Here is a 22305-nt window from a genome sequence, read left to right as displayed (position 1 = left end):
AGGTGGCCAAGGTTATGGCCGTAAAGGGTTCCCATTTTGTTCTTATTGACTCTCTTGCTTCCGTCCCTTCTTTCCACAGATCATATATAACATTTTCTAGGTGGTAAATAAACCTTGGAAATATTAATATCATGATACAATATTCGGGTGACAAATTAAAAACATCCCTGCTAACACATGGGGTGATCCCTGTCTTAGAACAAATCCACCAGCTGTCAGGAGCTGGAATCATCCATTTAGATTCACCTATAGGGCGACTAGTCTGGGCACAAAGCTGGATATGGCTAGAGGGGACCTTTCCTATACAAGTCCCATTGCCAGTGACCGCTTGCAGTGTGAGGCTGGGGCCCTTTCGATTCCACTTGCAAGCTGCTGGCGAATCTTCGTCTGACTGTGAAAAAGGGGCAGCTAGTCCTACGGCTTCGTAGAAGGGGGGTTTTATATCATAACATAGCCAGCAGGCCCTTGTTGCCTCAGGGTCTGATCGGTTTAAGGCCTCATACGCTGCTGTTAGCAATTTCCATAGGGAGTCTATACCTTCTGGGATAGACTCGTCTCTTTTTTTCCTTATTTTTTTTAATACGTGATTTGGCCCTACCGGTTGTACACGAGGGGAGACTTTTAATTTTATTTGAATGGCAGTCCCAAAGAGGGGATATTGATATAAGTAGAGTCCCCAAGTGAGTCCTAAGACCCACCGCCTGTCCTTTTTTTCCCTCCTCTGTAAATCTCACACGAATAAGGTTACAGTTTTCATCATACCTGGTGCGGGTACATGGTTGGACATAGGACATTTCAATAAATTGGGGTTTTACTTCCCACTTCCATTCCCCATCATTGGAGGTGACACAACTCCAGGCTGCGCAATAGAGGTTTTCAAACCCCCCACATGTGTGCCTCATCGCCCCCGTCCTAAATCTCGGACATGCATAAAATCCATTTCTACTTATTGATACCGTCCTTTGCAGTTGCCTCCATTTACCTCCTTCCATTTCTTTTAATGGACTAATTTTTTCTAAATTAAAATATAAATCTGGCCACCAGGTATTTAATGGGGCAGTTCCTAGGGTTTTGTTGTAGACTTCATGAGTCTCTAAATTAGTAATTTCCCATGTCAAATTATAGGGGTCCTGGGGGTTTGAATTTACAGACAGAACTTGCAGAACAATCAAGAGAAGGGTAAGTACCGTAGTTACAGCTCAGTCCGTTGGCAGCATAGGGGTCAATTTTAAAGGATTGTCCTTAGTCCGATCAACAGTCCAGGTTGTCTTTGAAGGTCGATGAGGTCTGAGAAGGGTCCACTGGTTTGGCGTGGCTGAAATGGATCCAGGTGGCGATTCTGTCTACTTTGATGGCAGTAGGTGTTGTCAGGATGACCTGCAAGGGTCTTTCCACCTGGGCTCCAGAGTTCCCTGCCAATGACATTTGACGAGGACCCAATCCCCCGGCCGGAATTGATGTGGAATAGGTGGGGGTCCAGTCTCATAGAGTTCTTTTAATTTGGGCCATACATCTTCATGGACCCTCTGCAAGGCTTGTAGGGAGAACAAGAATTCAAGACTATTATCGTTTTCAGCTTTGATAAGGTTATCTTTTAGGTTAGGGATGATGGGGGGTGGTCTACCATGTATTATTTCATAGGGTGTGAGTCCCAGTTTGTATGGGGAATTACGCACGCTGAACAGAGCGTAGGGAAGAAGGACCACCCAATTAGCGCCAGTCTCCATGGTCAATTTGGTTAGGGTCTCCTTTAAGGTTCTGTTCATTCTCTCTACCTGTCCTGAGCTTTGGGGTTGGTATGCACAATGTAATTTCCAATCAGCCCCAAGTATGGAAGCCAGTCCCTGACTTACCTTAGAGATGAATGCAGGTCCATTGTCTGACCCTATCATTACTGGAAAACCATACCTGGGCAAGATTTCTTCTAGGATCTTTTTGGCTACAATCTGTTTCATTCTTGGTTGGAAAGGCTTCAGTCCATTTCAGATATTTTCATATCCATTCAGTCCATTTTCAGATACCTTAAAAGGTATCTACAAAAACTAGCAAATACTTATATCCATATTTTCCTGGTTTTACCTCAGTGAAATCTACTTCCCAATAGGTACCCGGTCTGCTCCCTCTTTGTCTTACCCCTGTTGTCTGAGGATTGCTACTCGCATTGTTGAGTTGGCACACTGTACATTTAGTGACTACTTGATCGACCTTATCAGAGACATTTCTGATTTTTAGTCCAGTCTGTCTCAGTAAGTCCAACATTCGCTGGGAACCTAAGTGGGTGCTGCGATGGATCCGGTCTAGAACTTGCCATCCTAGTTTATCTGGGAGTATAATGCTGCTTTTAGAGTCTCTCCACCAGCCATCTTTGATTCTGGTCATAGGAAGTTTACTCATCCATTGAATGTCGCTTTCTGAATACTCAGGGCTGGGGGGCAATTCCCGGGGTCCGGGGTCTGGCAGCTGTAGGGTCAGCAATTGCGCTGGGGGCCGAGCTATGTTTTTTGCAGTCTGATCGGCCAAATTGTTGCCCCGGGAAATTGGGTCGGTTGTCTTCTGGTGTCCTGGGCAATGCACAATTGCTAGCTTTTTGGGTTCCCATAAGGCTGCTAGCAGGGCTAGAATCTCTTATTTCTGATGTCTTTCCCTTCAGCTGTGAGGAGCCCCCGTTCTCTGTATATCGCCCCATGTACATGAGCGGTGGTGAAGGCATATCGGCTATCAGTGTACACGGTTAGCTTGCGATCTCTTCCTAACTTTAGGGCCTGGGTTAAGGCTATTAGCTCAGCCTTCTGGGCCGAGGTTCCGGGGCATAAAGCTTCTGCCCACACCACCTCGGTCTCTGAAGTCACGGCCGCCCCTGCATACCTTTGTCCTTGGTGAACGAAGCTGCTTCCGTCGGTAAACCAGATGGCGTCTGCGTCCGATAATGGCTGATCCTGCAAGTCTTCCCGGACCCCAAAAACTTGAGCCAGTATGTTGGCGCAGTCATGAAGTGGGGTTCCCATGTCTGGGTCTGGCAGCAGTGATGCTGGGTTCAGGGCCGTTGGGGGGGTGAAGATGACCCTGAGGGGGTTCAACAGCAGTCCCTGGTAATGAGTGAGTCGGGCATTGCTCAGCCATCAGTCAGGCGGCTGCTTGAGGATGCCCTCGATGACATGTGGGGTGGTGACTTGTAGCTCTTGGCCCATGGTCAGCTTATCAGTGTCCTTTACCATTAGGGCAGTGGCTGCAATCATCCGGAGACAGGGTGTCCATCCGGCGGCCAATGGATCTAGCTTTCTAGACAGATAGGCTACTGGCCTGTGCCAAGGGCCCAAATGCTGGGTTAGCACCGCCTTGGCTATGCCCCGGTTTTCATCTACATATAGGTGGAAGGGTTTGGAGACATCGGGGAGTCCCAGGGCAGGTGCTGATAGCAGAGCAGTTTTGATTTGTTGGAAGGCCTGTTCAGCTTCTTCCGTCCAACTAAAGGGCTGTTGATCTTTTGTTGCCTGGTATAAAGGTTTTGCTAATTCAGCAAACCCTGGTATCCATCATCTGCAGAACCCAGCAGACCCTAGGAATTCCCTCACCTGTCATGGTGTCTGCGGTCTGGGAATATGAAGGACAGTCTCCTTCCCGGCATCCGTTAGCCAGTGTTGCCCCCCTCTCAGTAAGTAACCCAGGTAAGTTACCTCTGACTTGCAGATTTGAACCTTCTTTGCTGAGGCGCGGTAGCCTAAGGTTCCCAGAGTTCGCAGGAGACCTTCGGTTCCCTGGATGCAGGTTTCGGGTGTCTCGGGAGCTATTAAGAGATCATCAACATACTGTAGGAGAGTTATATTAGGGTGTTGTTGTCTGTACTCACTTAAATCTTCATGTAGAGCCTCGTCGAACAGGGTCGGAGAGTTCTTGAATCCTTGTGGCAGTCTGGTCCAAGTGAGCTGGCCATTTATGCCCCTGTCTGGATCTGTCCACTCGAATGCAAATAGCTCTTGACTTTTAGGTGCTAGTGGTAGGCTGAAAAAAGCATCTTTTAGATCCAGAACAGTATACCATTGTTTTTCTGGGCTGAGGGCTCTCAGGAGAGTATAGGGGTTAGGAATGGTTGGATGTGTGTCCATCACCCGCTTATTGACTTCTCTCAGGTCCTGCACTGGTCTGTATTCCCCGCTATTGGGTTTGCGCACGGGCAGCAGGGGGGGGTATTCCATGCTGAGTGGCAGGTGCGTAGGACCCTGAAGTCAAGGAGGCGGCGGATGTGCGGTGTGATGCCATTTTTGGCTTCCGTGGGCATAGGGTATTGGCGCACGCAGATGGGGTCCGTCCCAGGCTTAACCTCTATAAATAGGGCTGGGCAATGTTTTGCTAACCCCATACCACCTGTTTCTGCCCACGCATCTGGGAAGCGTTGAAGCCAAGGCTCGATGCCCTGATCCCGAGGAGTGGGTTCCTGATGGAGCCTATATTCATCTTCTAGTTTCACAGTAAGTACAGATATGGGTTGGTTGTGGACGTCAGTCACTGTGGGCCCCCCCGGTTGGAAATGAATTTGGGCCCCCATTTTGGTAAGCAAATCCCTCCCCAACAGGAGCCAGGGGCTGTCGGGTATGACCAGGAAGGAGTGGGTTACCTTCCCAGTTCCTAAGTCCACAGTCCTCTGAGTTGTCCAGGGGTACTTCTTTATTCTGGTGGCCCCTTGTACCCAGGATGATTTTTCAGATACTTTTCCATGGGGCTTGACCAGAACTGAGTGCTGTGCCCCGGTATCAACTAGGAACTGGACCGGGGTCCCCTCCACTTGCAACGTTACCCTAGGTTCAGGGAGGGGATCCGAACCCTGTCCTCCCTATTCTGTATCTTGGGTAAACAGTATGGGGGCTATTTTAGGCTGCCATTGCCCTTGGCTGGGGCGGTGTTGTTTCTTCTTGGGGCATTCTCATATCCAATGGCCTTTCTCTTTACAATAGGCGCATTGATCTTTATCTAAGTGCCGCCTGGGAGGGCGCATTGTTTGAATGCCTTCTGGGGGTGGCTGTTCTTTCTGGACTATAGCGGCCAGGACTTTAGTCATTTTCTCTGTGGCTTTAATCTGTCTCTCTTCTGGGGCGTCCCTGTTGTTGTAGACCCATTGTGCTATACGGAGTAGATCCTGGATCTGTTTACCTTCTAAATCCTCTAGCCTTTGGAGTTTCCTTTTAATGTCAGGAGCTGCTTGATTTACAAAGGACATAACGACAGCAGCCTGGTTCTCAGGGACTTCTGGATCCATGGGGGTAAACTGCCTAAAGTCTTCCATTAATCTAAGTAAGCAGCTGGACTCTCTGCCTTTCCCTGTACGACCGAATATACCTTAGCCAAATTGGTGGGCTTGCGAGCTGCAGCCCGGAGACCCGCCATTAGAGTCTGGCGATAAATGAGTAGCCTTCCCCTACCTTCTGCTGTGTTGTAGTCCCATTCATCCTGTGGAGGTCTGGTTAGGGGGAAAGCCGCATTAATGAGATCAGTGTTAGATGTTGGCTGACCGTCGTCTCCGGGAACCAGCTTTCTTGCTTCTAATTGGATCCTCTCTCGCTCCTCTGTAGTGAATAGGATGCGGAGGAGCTGCTGACAGTAGTCCCAGGTGGGCTGATGGGTGAACATGACACTGTCTAAAAGAGCTATTAGATCTTTAGGGTTATCAGAGAATCGAGCGTTCTGCGTTTTCCAGTTGTAAAGGTCACTGGTGGAAAAGGGCCAATACTGGAGTCGGGGGTTGCCTGTTTCATCGGAGGGTCCTATTTCCCGCAGGGGTGGAGGAAAGGATTAAAAGGAGAAACAGTAAAGTTATGAGGATTTCTGGCTGGGCCAGGCCAGGTCACCTGTGAAAGAGAAGGAGTTTAACACTTAAAGATTATAGAATAGAGAACACAACACTTAGATCGCTAGCGCGTTTTGAGTGTCTGCCACCCGAACAGAAAAATTCCGATGGGCCCAAAAAGGTGCCCCAGACGGGTGCCAGTGGACGTCTCCTACTGGACCCGACCATCTGCCCTATAGTGCGTCCGCCAGGGCCGTGTCAGTCATTGATACAGATCCCGTGCGAGAGAGCCAGAAACGAACAGACAAACAGAAACGGACAGAGCCGGCTCACTTACCGATCGGTCTCAGGGACGACCCATTGACTTGGGGTCTGGTGGGTTTGGGGGGGATCCCGGACGAGCCCCCAAATGATATGCCCCGATTCGAGAGACCCCCCGAAAACAAACCACCAGTGTCCAGAGTCAAAGCCAAGCGGCAAGGGTCGTTTACTGCAGGTTCGAAACTGGTCCTCTGCGCACTCGTTGCCGGTGACGCTAGGAGGCCCCAAGCAAGGATCTTACAGCTTCTTTTATAGATAGGCACAAACAAGTTAGGGATTTTTTTGAGGTTACAGAGCTGTTATAGGTTGAAATTTAAATTTGAACGCTCAGCAGAACTTGATTGGTTCCCGCCTTTATTTCAAACCATTCAGCAGAACTTGATTGGTTCCCGCCTTTATGTCAGACTACGACTGGGCGCGCCCTGGCTGGTTTCAGAAACGGCGGGGGGAGGGGAAAGATCATTTCTTTGCAGTTGTGAGTACACCTGGTAATTTTTCTCTTAGCCTCTCACTATAGAAAAAAGTGGATAAAGAATCCATTTTTTTTCTTCTTGTTTGAAGAATAGAAAAATTCAAAATTAGTAACTGGACTCCTTAAAATGAAAAATTGGCAAAAGAAGAAATAATATGATGCACCTAGAGAAACTCCAACAAGGTGAAAATAAAGTGATAATTTTTTCTCAGTCATACTGGAATACTTTTTAAAAACAACCTACCAAGGATTTAGTCTGTGAAATTACATTCATCTAATGAACCATCTTAAGAACATTGCAAATGATTAGGAAAATGACACACACCCACATTTATGGAAGGATGAATTTGACACAGAACAAACACAACTGAACAGGTTTTATAATAAAATACAGCTATGTATGTGTGTCCATGGAAGCACACTCCTGTAATCCATGTTTGTAAATGAAATCCATCAGTCTAATAGGGTTAGACCAACCTGAACAACGGTTAACTATAGAAAGTGGCATTAAAAAGTAGATATGGAGCCAGGTTTCCCTGTGTTTTTTCTGTAAATAATTCTGAGTTGTGTTGTTTCCCTGGAAGCAAAACATAGCATTATGTTTCAATTTTGAAATAAAGATTTTAAAAAGGTTCCTACTCAAATGAATGAAGTTATTTTTGGTTCTTGGGTCCCTGTTTTCCTCCTTATGACTCTTTCTCTGTTCAGCCTTGTGAGACTTTGTCCCTTCCATAACAACTCAGCATTATCCCCAGAAGCTGCTGGTAACTTACTGTGAGCTTTTGAATGAGACTGACTTTGACTTCTCATTTTCTTGATGCCAGATGGCGCTGCAATCCTGAATCCTAGAAATGAAATTAAGTTTCTATTCCTGAAACATGAGCAATAAAGGCATGCAAATAATTTGTGCATGGAATATTCACAGACTGGTTTGGAGTCTCACACAGGAAAGCCTAAGTAGATGAAAAAAATGGTGGGATAATTCCTTGTGAGCTCTCCCTTGGACTTCAGGATTTTTTTTTTCTCTCTGCTAAATGCTATCCTTTTGCCTGCATAGACTCTCTCTCTAAAACCAAGGGTTTGCATTAGCAAGCCTTTAGATAACAAGAAACCAAAATTTTAAATTTATAGGCACACCAACAGCATTCCTATTGAGAAGATGTCAGATGTAGGTAATCAATGTATAAGAAAAGAACAGCATACGATCAAGTAATCAAAGTGTCATTCCTTTAAAATTTAGCCTCTACATGTATATTCCACTTGATTCAGGTAGATGAAATATTCTCTACCTGTGGTGCCTCAAATAGATTGTCATCTGTTCATATCCTATTTCCTACCTGGAACAGAAATCCTATTTTTGTATTCCCTGTTCTATTTTCCTTGAGTTTCTACTACTTACTTTTTATGTCTCTAGTCATCATTTACTTCCTCCAGGGAGCCTTCTCTGACCAATTAAATCTAAACTACATGCTCATCTATACCTCTGAAATCCTTCAGTACTGAAATCACAGCTTTCTACAATAGGAAAGGGAAAAAAAAAAAGATTTTCTTTTTGCCATTCTACATTCTCCACTGTGATTCTGTAACAAAAGCCAGATTAACAAGAAAAAAGTGTACAAATTTACTTAAGTTTTATGTAATACAGGAGCCTTCATTACGAAATGAGAGGACCTACAGGAACATTAAACCTGTATGTTTTTTATACAAGGTTTGGTAACAATGGAACACCATAGAAAAATGTAATAGGACAAAAGGGTATGGGCCTAAGTATAGTAAACTGGAGGAAATTTGGCAAGGTCTGTTTATTCAGATTTATCTTGGTATTTGTCTTAGGAGACAAGTATGCTCCTTTCCTCCAAGTATAGGGAGGGCGCCTCTCACACGAGTGTCTTAACACTTGCTTCAGGAAAGAAGGTTAGGGAGTCCTTTTAGCAACTACTTTTTCTCAAATTCCTTCAGCTTAAAATAATATGCCAAGGTGCCATATTTTAGGGTGGTATCCTGAGCCCTGTCGCTATATACAATTTTTTTTATAGATTAACTTTTTAATTACATTTTTCTTAAAAAGCTGTGAGATTTCCATTTCTTTGGGAGATATTTTCAGCACTGTGTTGTTAAATTCCACAGGTTAAGCTTTCTTCATTATTACTAAGAACTTCATACATGTTAGAGAGATTGCCATTCATTGCTTTTTCATCTTGTCGAAAAGACACAGGGAGACTTGCTAGAGTAAAGCTGACATCTTTAGAGGCATGCAATAAGAATACTCCCACAATGATTGTAAAGAAGCCAGTCAAAGTACCAATGACATCACCAACAGTCATATCTTGCCACTCCTTAGAAATAATAGCTGAACAAGTTAAAACTGATTCTGTAAAGAATATATAATATATTGGAGTCACAATGGAAGTGTTGAAACCAATGTTCACATCTTTTGTTATTTTAATGTACAAGTTGATCCTCATTACGTGTGGATTCAATATTTGCCAATTTACTTACTAATATTTATTTGTGACACCAAAATCAATATTTGTGGCACGTTCAAGTGTTCTTTTCATGGTATATTTAGTGCCACTCTGAATCTGTGAATTGACTTAAGTCTGGAAGCTAGGAATCCTTTGTGGTTGAACTTTGTGGTTGAACTCATATAGTTCAAGCAATACTCCAGTAGGCTTTCCAACTAGTTCTAGGGACACTCTGATCAGCTCGATCATAGATCCCTGTGTGCTAAAACATTTTTATTACTGGTATATCCACACTTTAGGGTAAATCATACACGATTTCTTTGGCCATTAAGCTCTCACAAGTACAAACTGTTTAACCATTCACGAGCTGCATAAGACAACACAATAAATCTTGATTCCCTGGTAGTTGTAATGATATCATGAATTCAACCCAATTAGGTGTTATATTTTAGCCTCTTTGATATAACAACCTTAGAATCCACCTCCAAACATGCAGTAGTATCAGAGAAGGCCTAGTATCCCCTTTAAAGGGCTCATCTGATTAGAAAAAGCTCACAAAACATAATCTCCATTTTAATTAATTCAAAATCAATGATGAAGTGTTGGTTCATGGTGTGGATATGTTGGAGTCCAGAGCCTATGGCCAAGAAACAATTCTTGACATGTCTTAATCAGTGCAAAAAGGAGGTTTTATTAAAGCACAGGGATAAGACCTGTGGGCAGAAAGAACAGTAATGGGGTTGTGATGGGTGACTATTATGTACTCTTGAGTTGGGAGGAGGATAGAGACAGTGCAAGCCTCCAAGGAATTTTGGAAACAAGGTTCCCAGGATCATGGTGGGGCTAGATATTGTTAGGAAAAGGTAATTTATTACTGTTTAGTAAAAACTCAGCCATGATGTTGCAGGATTTTTTTTTTTTTGCCTCAATACCTGGGATTATGTGTCTCACCACTTTGAAGAATGAAGAGGTGGACACAAAATAAAATGAGCAGCAGTCAAAAGTTTCTTAGAGTATAAGATTAGAAAGTAAGAATAGTATGAAAGCTCTCATTGCAGAGAGGGGGTATTCAAAAGTGAATGCTGGGGACTATAGGCAAGGGACTTTGTTTTATAGAATTTTGGTTGACCCCCAATCTTCCCCCATGTTCCTTCTCAGGCTCTACCCTTATTGGCTTGGTAATTCTAGGTACTGGGTTGTCCATTTCTGAATGGCCTGATTCCATTGTGTGAGGAGTCAGACTTTGATTGTACTGTCCCTTGTATAACATAAGTTTTATGGTTTATTTATTTTAGTTAGGTATTTTGATTGTCAAATTCCTTAGGGGAACCTGAGGGGGAGCAGGTGGTGTCTGTTACATTCTTAAGAGAAACCTTATGCCTGAGGGAGTTTGCTCCTGGTCAGATACTCCCAGTGTTGTTTTAAATATGTGTTTTCCCCACCCAGGGACCTCAGGTCCTAACCTTTCCCTCTCTTCCTACCTTATCTCTCTGCCTATTTTATCCTATTTTTCCCTATTATAATGAGACCCTTCAGATATATATCAGTGGGCCATAGGCTTGGAGTATGATTGCTAACATACATCTTGGTGGGAAGAGATAAAGGAAGCTTCCAAAGGAAATTATTTATGTTTAAAGTAGACTCACAGGATCCTGGGGAGTTGGGCTAAGATTGCCTTTTGCCCTCATCAAAGTTTCAGCTTGAGACAGTTTAGTTCCTAGAGGAAATTTACTCTGCCAGTCTCAAGGATGTGTCAATGGGCTGCAAGTATTAAGGGAATTTCATTTTTTCCCTTTGTTCCCCACATAATTCTCCCCTGAACAATTTTGACCCTTAAATATTTAAGGTTGCTGAAGGTGGAAGGTCTTATCTTCTGTTAACTTCTTCCTGCTGAATAGGGGCATAGAGATGTCCTTACTTACTTATGGGTCAACATTGATCACTTGGGGTTGAGAGGTAGTTGAATCCAAGAGAGAGTGCATGTATGGATCTTCCAGAATGGAAAGGGTCATCTGTAGGCTTGATGCTATGGTAGTGAAGGAGTCTCTGCATCAGGTGTAGAGACATGAGAGAAAACAACAAAACATAATTAGGACAAAAAAAAGAAAAAGAAGCCCAGATAAAAGTCTTTTGACAGTTGACAAAAATCCTCTTCTAATCCAAGAGTTTAACCTATTATTAAAGGAAAGAGACTATTTAAAGCACCAATTTGAGTATTCATGTTATTTAGAAATCCAGAAATATTTTTATGATAATCTAGAATGTATACACAGCATTCTGTTTTTATGATAGCTCAAGTTCCACCTTGTGCAACAGTTAAAACATGTAATGCCATTCTAGTTTGTAAAACTGCTTTACATATTTGTGTTACTTCAGTATTTAATAGAGAAATGCTATTTTAAGTGTCATTTAAGCCTTTCACCGTGTGCTTAGTAAGAACTTCCATGCACCTAACTATATCCTCCATTCCTAAAGAGGGAATAAAGATGGATGCTAGGTGGTCATGCCAATGAAACATAGGACATGTCCACTATTGTTTTAAATTTGGAAGGTTGGCTAGGCTGGTAATGGTTTTAATAATGTGTCCATGCATCCAGGCAAAACCCAGAGTATAGGAGCCTATCCAGCCTGGGGGAAACTATGGACACAAGTTAGAGCCGCATAGCCATTGGATCTTGTTAGGAGCCAGTCATCTAATTCTGGACCTCCTTGCATTACAGTCAGGATATCAAGAGCTATTTGGTTATGGAGGGCCACCTTTTGAATATTTGGGTTACTGGTTAAAGATGGCTGTTATATGCTTGGTCAAAGCCTCTATTTGCAATTTTACAACAATAGAAGTGGCTCCTGGGACAGATATGTCTAATAAAACCATCAAGAAACCCTCTTTGTCTAGGTTTAGCCTAATCTAAATACAAGGAATCACTGGCAAGTGGGGGAAGGCTTGTCTCAGGAGATAAAAGCATTCCCAAGTGCATCCAACCTGATAGCATAAGGTAAGTGGAGCTATTCATTAACTTCACAAGTCCATAGTTAACTTCATGGAGTGGAGTACTCTGCAATTTTGTCATCCCAGCCACACAGAATTGGTCAAGGTGATAGCTGAGTTGTACAATTGTTGGAGAATTCATCCTATTTTCCAGTTGTTCAAATAATCATATGCCCATGGGGTCCTGCTATTGTCCCCACACAACAACAAGAAAAAATATTGTCTATACATGAGATAATGTGTCAATGTCCGAAGTTTACCTCAAGTTATCTAGCTTAGGCAAACAACATTCAAAGACAATCATAACTAGAATTTAACATCCACAAAGATGTGCTGTTGAAACAATTTTTCTCTCTATAATTACCCTTATTTCCAAATCAAGCCTAATTGCCCTTATAGCCAAATCAAGACTAACTAATTTGCAAAACAGGTCCAATTTTAACAAACTTGGCCTAATTATTTACATAAGCTCAGCAAGAACAGTGATTGATCATATATATCTTTCAAAATCAGGTTTGCTGGAACTCTTCAAAAGGAATCTAAATTGATCATTTAGTAGCCTTTCCAGTTCTGAAGCCAAGCCAAGTACTTGCCATCAGACATGACTACAATACCTGTAGATTTGGGCAAATTCCTCTTCCTGAGTTCCTGAAAGTATCCTGAAGTTTCTGCACCTGTCAGGAAGTGACATTCTTTACTCCCTTGGTAAAGCTATGGAACTCTGTCAGCAAGGTATCAGGCCAACAGTACCAAGGGGCTGTAATGTCTCCATGTTTTATAAAGTCAATCTTAGTTTATTAAAGGTATTTGGTCATATCTGAGTCGATGCACGTCTCTCTCAAATATGACATTTGAATGAAATCCTTGGTAAAATAACCAATGTTCCAATGGTGTCCTGTTACAAGGAGAAAAGATTCTTCTTGAACTTGTGAAAAATAGTTATGATTGCCGTGGAAGAAATAATACTCAGCGAGCTTTTTGAATTTCACAGGTTTCAGGTAAGAGAGAAAAGTTAAACACTTCAGTGTGTTCACAAATGAATACTTTATCACATTTCTGTAAGTCATAGGAAGTTTTCTTTATCTTGAAGAGCAAACATTAGAGAACCAGCAATGTTTCAAACAAGAGTCTCAAAAACTATAATCATTTTTCTCAGTTCATTTAGTCCCATGTTACTAATTCTTGTTCAGTTTTTTGCAAATGTTTATTTATTCATTTTTGAGTGAGAGAGCACTAGGGGGAGGGACAGAGAGTGAGTGAGACAGAGAATCCCAAGCAGGCTCAGGGCTGTCAGTGCAAAGCCCTACATGGGGCTTGAACTCATGAAGCATGAGATCATGACCTGAACTGAAATTAAGAGTTGGACACTAAACCAACTGAGCCACCCAGGTGCCCCTTGCTCAGTTTGCATGCACCTTTTTGGTTCTAGAAATTCTTACCCATTTCAGTTTTAATCTTAAAGATATCAAATACCAGTATTTGTCAAAAAAGTCCTTTTAATTAATCTCCTTGAAGACAAAACACATTTCACAATAGAATAAGGACAATTATAAATGACAAAAACTCAGAAATGAACATTGTTAAAGATATAATATGAGAGTTGGAAATTCAGTTATTTCTGTGGCACATAACACTTCAATAGTAACAAGTGATGACCTTATACCAAACCTTCTACAGCCTTATACCAGAAGGTAACATACCAAATCATCAAGCCTAATTTGTCAAAGAGGTCTCTTTATGATTTGAATCTTGAGGAATTTTGTTAAAACCTTAGAAAGTTTTAAAACACATGCCTAAATAGGATTACAGATTACCAAAGACCTGATAAAGGCAAAACATAGAAACTGGTTTTTCTAGACAAAGAAAAGAGAAAATAACTTTGTTTACATTTTCTTATCAAAAGCAGACCAACAATCCAAGAAATCTTGTCTTTTTTAACAAAGAGAAAGCAGAATTTCAATCTTATATACCAGTGTACTTTTAAAATCCATTCATTTTAATCTTAGTCCATCCTGACCACACATAAAATTCCTTTCCACAGATTTCCCTTCACAAACCTTCTTCAACATTCCTTTGCTTAATATTTTGTCCCAAGCCATTACTCTCCAAACTACCAGTCTCATTTAGGACAAAATTACCTTCTTTTACCTTCAACAAAAATGTATGTCCATTCCTTATATCTTTCTTACACATACAGAGTTCCTTCCCTCATTTCCATTAGTCTTAATTACACTTAGTAGAATTTTAACTCTTAGAAACATTAGTTCCCAGTGAAAACTAAGTAGTAGCCAATTGTGAACGGTTACACCAGAATTCTTTAGGTGACAAATTTATGGATACATTTAAGCACAAAGCATGTTTCCAACAGACCCAAATATCCTTAGTTTCTCACAATAAGAAGTCAAAAGCAGATAAACTTTGTGCTTAGTAACAAATGCTTTAGTATTTTATCCTATTTGGAAAAGACCCAGATAAATGCAATCCAATTTATCTTCCAAGCAAAACTTTAAAGTTTCAGGTTACCAAAGACTTTGAAAGCTAACTTAACAATTACCTATGAAAATTTTGAGACAAAATTAACCATCATTTTATGTCATGTTTTTGCTGACAAATTGCAAGATAGATATAACATGAGCTTATTTGACTTCTAGTAAACCTTGGTAGAATAAAATTTTCATATTTAATGCTGATAACTCTAAAGACATGTCTATTTTGATTAAACCAATTTAAATTAGTTTAAATGATGAATTTTGTTTCACCTGGGTTTTCACCTGCCGTGAATTCCATGTCTTACCTTGCCTTGAAGAACTTGTCATTTTTAACCATGGGAAATACTAGAATAGTTTTATAAGGGGAAAATTTGTAGTTTAAGTGGTTAGAAGGGGACATTGACAGAAAACAGAAAAGCTGGAAATCCATCATGCTCTAAGTGACATTGTAACACATGTTTTTTATAGCCAACTTCCCTAAGAAGTCCCTAGTTGGGTTATAATTCAGTCAGTTCTCAGTGGAGTTCTCACAGCTAGAAGCACCTAGGTCAGAGATGTGAAGGGAATAATATTAGAACAATGAGGAGGAAACCTCCCATGGGAGTGTTAGGATCAGTAGCTGTGTTAGTCACTGAAGTCTCTGTCCTGTTCCCAAGACAGACAACTTTGTATAAGGATGGGAAAAAGGAGAAGGCATCAAGTTTTTCGGTCTTTTCTTTCTTTTTTTTTTTTTTGTAGAAAAATCTTTATTTTAAGAAAAATTTAGGTAACAACAACAACAAAAAATTTAACAAGTTTCACTTAGCAAAATACACCCAAGAGAAAATCACAGTACAAAGAAAGTTTTAAGTAAAGACTCACCAATTCCTACAATATTCGTAATGTGTCTTAAGTTTCAAAACTAACTTATTTTTTAAAAAAAAGCTTAAACTCAACCTGAAAGATTTTAAATGAAAATAAACTAGAATTAACAAACATGAGAAATATTTCTCTTTGAATTAGGTATCTAGCACCTTGAGTTTTCCAAAAAAGTACATCTCCCCATGTGTTCACAGTGATGTGGTATAAAAGATCCATTTAATGAACTACTTTAACTTGGATAATATCATTCTGATATGCACTACCAAAATGTTAATTCAGAAAAGCTGATAGTTTTAATTTCTCAATATCACATGATAGAAGAAAGTTTGCATGAGAAAACACTGAAGAGGTAACTTTTAAATACAGATTTCACAAACTCCTGGTGTAACATGGGTCCTATAGCTTCCTCTAGAGTAATAATTGCCTTTCACTGCTTGTTGCTGCCTGTGAAAATTTGATTGCGATAACCCAAATGCTCCTACAAAACTAGTCATATCCATCTATGCTGTTCTGGCCTCCATAGCTAGCCCTGTAACAGCCACTCACAGACTGGCTCTTGAGGCCTCTGGGAGTGGACTGGGCTGACACCCCTATGCATTTCATCATCTGGCTGCTATACGCCCCATTGCTGGACCCAGTTGTGGAATTCAGGAAAAGTTCTATTATCTGTGTTGCATGTTGGCCCAGTCTTTGGACATAGCTGCCACAGCTTCTTCATGAGTGGCAAACTCAACATTGGCTTTGCCCATCACTCTTCCATCAGGGTTCGTCTCAATATGGACTCTCACAGGGTTAAGTTGGAGAGAAGAAGTTGTAAATGTTGTTCTCTATGGCTTTGTATGGCAGCTCTCTCATGTGGACACAGTGTCCGTGGTACTCTGGACAGTGAACTCGCCATCTCCGTTTCTGTGGCCATACATGCCCAAGAGACAATAACTGAGGTCTCTCCCAAGCAGATCATTGGTGAAATTGCAGCCATCACTGAGGTCTCTGCACTCCTCATAGCCTGCACTGTAAGCACCAGACCTCAACCTCTCCAGGCCTGCTTGCTTGACGGTGCCAATATACCTCCTGGTTGTGCTGGGGAGGTTATAGGGCCCCCGCTGCTGTACAGACGTGAACTAAAGAGGGGGATCCGGGTATGACCTAACTTCTTCCTGATGGCTCTTGAACACTTCAATATACCTGTGCCCTATTCTGTCCTTGTGCTTCCCTAGGGCCTTTTCAGCTAACTCTTGTGAGGCAAACTACACAAAGGCTTCCCCTGTAGTCTTGCCTTCGGAGTCCACAAGCAATGTGATTCCATTTGGCACAATTTTTAACCCTGAGGAAAACTGAACAATTTATTCCATGGTGCATCCAAATGGGAGTCCTCAAAGCTGAACAAAGCCATTGATGGCTGTGTCGGCACTGTTTGGACCACTGTGCTTCAACACCCAATCCATTTCGGTTCTGTGGGACTTAAACACCTCAATGTACCAGTGTCCCATGCTTTCCCTATCTTTTGTAAGGGCAATTTTTACATCATCTTCTGATTCAAGTTCAACAAAACCTCATCATTCTGCCTACCTTCTCTGGTGTAGATAAAATGAATGCCTGTTTCAAGGATTTGTCAATGGGATATAAGTAGTAAGGAAATTTCATTTTTTTCCTTTTGCCTTTGTTTCCCACATCAGTTCACAACCCTCTCAGGAGCTTTCCTGGTATAATCTGAAACTGAAATAGGCAGAAGGCAGGGAGAGACTGAAGTACAATGCAGGCCACGTCAGGTTGGCAGCTGGTAATTTTATTTAATAATAATAATAAACAATAATATAATAATCACACCCACTCACCAAATCTTAAAAAGATTACAAAGAGCCCTAACTGGGCTTAGTCACTTAAATTTTTTTTTTAATGTTTATTTATTTTTGAGAGAGACAGAGACAGAATGCAAGTGGGTTAGGGGCAGAGAGAGAGGGAGACACAGAAGCAGAAGCAGGCTCCAGGGTCTGAGCTGTCAGCACAGAGCCTGATGTGGGCTTGAATTCACGAGCTGTGAGATCATGACCTGAGCTGAAGTCGGACGCTAAACTGAGCCACCCAGGTACCCTATGGGCTTAGTCACTTTTAAGGTGAAGGTGTTTTCAACATCATATCACCAACTCAAGGCTCATGTTCTTGGAGCAGCCTCTGGAGCAGAAAAGGCAAGCGGAACCCACATTCTGAGGTCAGGGGGAGAGGAATGGGAAGGAGCCTCCAAGTTCCTGGGTCCAGTTCATGGTCAATCAGTGGTCATGTCTTTTTTGATCACATTCCCCAACATTCCACCCATTGTGACTGGTTCTTACAATATTATGTGCCCCTCTTTTCTGCAATGGGCTATGAGTGGTCAGCAAGGTGTTTTATTAGTGTGGAAGTGGCTATCTGGCTGCATTGGAGGCACATGTCATGGCAATAGTAGTCATATGTAAAAGAAAATACTGATTAAGGGAATAATTTTTTAAATTAGCGAGAACTTTTTCTACTAAGATCCAAGGATCCAAACATTAATTTATTAAATCTCCTAGGCTGGGGGTCAAATCACTCAGGGCGTTTACTTGTGTCCTCATGCGATTTAATAAAGATAATACATTAGGAGACTCATCAGTTATGAACACACAGTATTCTGTTTGGATAACAGTACAGGTGACTTCTTGTGAGGCACTAATAATGTCTAAAGCCATCCTATTTTAGAGGACAGTTTTTCTCAGTAGAGTAACTTCAGTGTTTAGTAGGGATGGGCTTTGTTGGTTACCATTCAGGGCTTGCTGAGTGAATTTAGTAAGGGCTTCTTTGTGTGCTATAGCATCCTCTAGGCCTATGGAGGGAACAAAGCAGTGATCAAATGATTATATCAAGGAAAAGCAATGTCTACTTGGCCTCGAGGAAAGGGAGGTTGGCAGCTTTAGGAACTTTACTTGGTTGTACATATCATGCACGTTGGCCAGGGAAGGAAGCATTATTAGGCATGAGAAGATGAGATGGGGATAGGATAGGCCATACCAGGACCCCCAGTTTCTCATCTTTCTCAAAGTGGATATTCCATATCATGCATAGTGCATTTCAACAAGTCCAGATTGCAGCAGGACAATGGGAACTCAGTGCAGATTGAGTAGATCCCCCTCACACAATGGTGTAAAGTAACCTACCAACTTGGCAAGATGTCCCATTGCAAATTCCAGTAAATAATGCCTTTCCCTGGTGTTATGGGGCTTGGAGTTTTCAGCAACATAGCACATGGATTCATGGTGAGAGTCAGGGCAATGGCTATTTCCCATGACTTCTGCCTTTTCATGGTTGGTTGCCTTGGCAGGGGTCCTCAGTCTGCATATGGGTCAACAGGCCCTAATGGCTGATTATTTAAATGTATTAAAATCTGGGACAGTACTTTCCTCCATCTGGCCAAAGTGGTTTTACCTGTTAACAATTTAATTTGCTGTTTTAACATTTTATTTATTTATTTATTTATTTATACACATTAAAAAAATGTTTATTTGTGAGAGAGAGACAGAGCATTAGTGGGGGAGGGGCAAAGAGAGGGTGACACAGAATCTGAAGCAGGCTCCAGGCTGTGAGTTGTCAGCACAGAGCTTGACACAGGGCTTGAACTCACAAGCCATGAGATCATGACCTGAGCTGAGGTTGAATGCTTAACCGACTGAGCCACCCAGGTGCCCCATTTTTTTTCTTTTTATTAACCTTGTCACTTGTAGGTTATAGGGGAGATGAATCCTCTATTTAATGTCATGCCTTTTTTTTGCCCAGTATTACATATACTAACCTTTGAAATATGACTCTGATTACTATCTATGCCATGAGGGTATCCAAACATAGTACTTAATTTCTCCAATCCCCTAATTGTGGCAGCCTGGTCTACATAACAGTAAGGTAAAGCTTGGGTTAGGCCAGATGTAGTGTCCACACAGATTAGAGCATATTTAGAACCCTCACTCAGGGACAGGAAGCCAATATAATCAATTTACTAATTCTTTACTGGTCAGGAGCTCTGGCAAATGCCCCAGATTCTTTTATTTATTTATTTATTTATTTATATTTATTTTTTTCTATGTGTAACTTTTATATTTTAATTTAATTTAATTTAATTTAATTTAATTTATTTATTTATTTTAGTTTACTTCCAAGTTAGTTAGCATATAGCATAACAGTGATTTCAGGTGTAGATTCCTTAGTGCCCCTTACCCATGTAGCCCATCCCTCCTCCCACAACCCCTCTAGTTACCCTCTGTCTGTTCTCCATATTTTAAGAGACTCTTATGATTCGTTCCCCTCCCTGTTTTTATATTATTTTTGCTTCCCTTCCCTTTTGTTCAGCTGTTCTGTGTATTAAAGTCCTCATATGAGTGAAGTCATATGATATTTATCTTTCTTTGAATAATTTCACTTAGCATAATACCCTCTAGCTCCATCCACATAGTTGCAAATGGCAAGATTTAATTCTTTTTGATTGCTGGGTAATACTCCATTGTATATATATACATATATATATATATATATATATCACATTTTCTTTATCCATTCATCCATTGATTGACATTTGGCTCTTTCCATACTTTGGCTATTGTTGATAGTGCTGCTATTAACATTGGGGTGCATGTGTCCCTTTGAACCACCACACCTGTATCCCATGGATAAATACCTAGTAGTGCAATTGCTGGGTCATAGGGTAATTCGATTTTTAAGTTTTTGAGGAACCTCCATACTGTTTTCCAGAGTGGCTGCACCAGCTTGCATTGCCACCAACAATGCAAAAGGGATCCTCTTTTTCCACATCCTCACCAGCATCTGTTGTTGCCTGAGTTGTTTATGTTAGCCATTCTGACAGGTGTGAGGTGGTATATCCTTGTGGTTTTTAATTTGTATTTCCCTGATGATGAGTGATGTTGAGCATTTTTTTCATGTGTCGTTTGGCCATCTGGATGTCTTCTTTGGAGAAGTGTCTATTCATGTCTTTTGACCACTTTTTCACTGGATTCTTTGTTGTTTGGGTGTGGAGTTTGGTAAGTTCTTTATAGATTTTGGATACTAACCCTTTATCTGATATGTTGTTTGCAAATATCTTCTCCCATTCTGTTGGTTGCCTTTTAGTTTTGCTGATTGTTTCCTTCACTGTGCAGAAGATTTTTATTTTGTTGAAGTCCCCATAGTTCATTTTTGCTTTTGTTTCCCTTGCCTCTGGAGAGGTGTTGAGTAAGAAGTTGCTGCAGTCGAGGTCAAAGATATCTTTTCCTGCTTTCTCCTCAAGGATTTTGATGGCTTCCTGTCTTATATTAGGTCTTTCATCCATTTTGAGTTTATTTTTGTGTATGGTGTAAGAAAGTGGTCCAGGTTCATTCTTCTGCATTTTGCTGTCCAGTTTTCCCAGCACCACTTGCTGAAGAGACTGTTTTTATTCCACTGGATATTCTTTCCTGCTTTGTCAAAGATTAGTTGGCCAGATGTTTGTGGATCCATTTCTGGGATCTCTATTCTGTTCCATTTAATTAAGTGTCTGTTTTTGTGCCAGAATGGCCCCAGATTCTTTTGGCAGTTGCTTTGGGTGTTGTTTAGAATAACTGCACTAGCCAAATTACTGAAACTTAAGGGATATCTGACATCCTTGGAAATATGCCATCTCACCAGGGCACTTAGATGGTCATTCCTTCTCTGCACCCATCTGCTGTATCTACTGAAGTGTCAATGGCTAAAATTTATATCCAAGCCTAAGGTATCAGCTTCCCGATTGCTACATGGTGTCAGTGACTCATGAGCTGGAACATGGAAAACAGTGAGGGCTTCTTTAGGTAGGTTCTTACAGATGGGCCCAAATGTCTCTCTACATATCTTGACCCCACATGGGCTTATTCGTAATCATCCATTTCTTGGCTTTCTATTGTCTGAGCCTTAGGATTAATCCCTTTGGAACAGCCTGGTTGTCAATGCAAAGGGTTAACTGCAAGGGCTCATGAGTAATTACCAGCCAGACTGCTTCTGAGATCAGCTCATTGGTTTCTGCATTGACTGTTATGTGAGAGGCCCTACCTGGTGGAGTGCTGTGTACAATGCTAGGATCTGTTGCTATATGGAAGTAGATCAGATTTTGGCCTCATTCCAGAACTAGGGCTAAAACCCTAAGGGCATTCTTCCCTTCTTTTTTTTCTGCTGTAGTGGTACCCATAATTTTTGGAGTCAAAGACATAGTTAACTCAAATGCTAGCCATACTTGGGATATGTCCAGAACTTTAATCTGATTCACTAGTATTTTTGCCTTATCAAAAATAGCCCACTGCTTTGATCCCCAGTCTCACATATGCCCTTGTTGGGAAGCAAGAATTCCTGTCCTCTCAAAGGTCCTTCTATCTGGACTCAGAATCAAGTTGATATGAGACAGATTAACTGGAGAAAATTGAATTTAATAGGTGTATGTACATATGGGCAATCCACACAGACATGGAAATTCCAAACACAGACAAAACGATGTATACATGTCATTCTCAACTAAGAATAAAGGAGTAGAGGTCTGGGATTTCAGAGGAAAGAATGCACTTCACAGGGTGATAAGAGAGTAGATGTTTGGTAATGAGATATTTGCTCTACTATACAGACAGGTCAATCAGATAAAATTTATCTCTGTTAATAACCCTATTCTGGGAAAGACCCTCAAGTTAGATTTTTCTCTGTGATTAAAGAAGAGATGGAAGTTTCTCACAGGCTCTCAAGTACCTTTAGCTCAAAATAATCCACACGTCTAAGTGGCATATTCTGGGGGTAGTAGTCCTGTCCTGAACCCTTCAGTTTCTCTATTCGAAACTTCATTGGAAATTTCACATATTAAAAGTTGAACTGATAGATTGTTTCATCTCATTGATCTGGTTGTAGTCCTGACAATAGTTCAGTTTAGTGAAACTCAT

General features: G+C 41.3%; 1 protein-coding gene and 1 pseudogene across 1 annotated transcript; both read right to left on the bottom strand.

Moving 5' to 3' along the window:
• Positions 1-2022: 2022 nt before the first annotated feature.
• Positions 2023-8896, bottom strand: LOC122239491. The gene is given in 6 exon segments (XM_042989205.1): positions 2023-2624; positions 2627-4181; positions 4184-5286; positions 5289-5756; positions 7346-7417; positions 8722-8896. Coding segments are annotated over 6 exon segments (3975 nt in total).
• Positions 8897-15862: 6966 nt separating this feature from the next.
• LOC102958729 lies at positions 15863-16964 on the bottom strand (annotated as a pseudogene).
• Positions 16965-22305: the final 5341 nt, after the last annotated feature.

This window comes from Panthera tigris, chromosome B3 (assembly GCF_018350195.1).
Source record: "Panthera tigris isolate Pti1 chromosome B3, P.tigris_Pti1_mat1.1, whole genome shotgun sequence".
NCBI lineage: Eukaryota > Metazoa > Chordata > Mammalia > Carnivora > Felidae > Panthera > Panthera tigris.
Note: the sequence above shows the minus strand (reverse complement) of the source record. Positions and strands in the feature narration are given on the sequence as shown.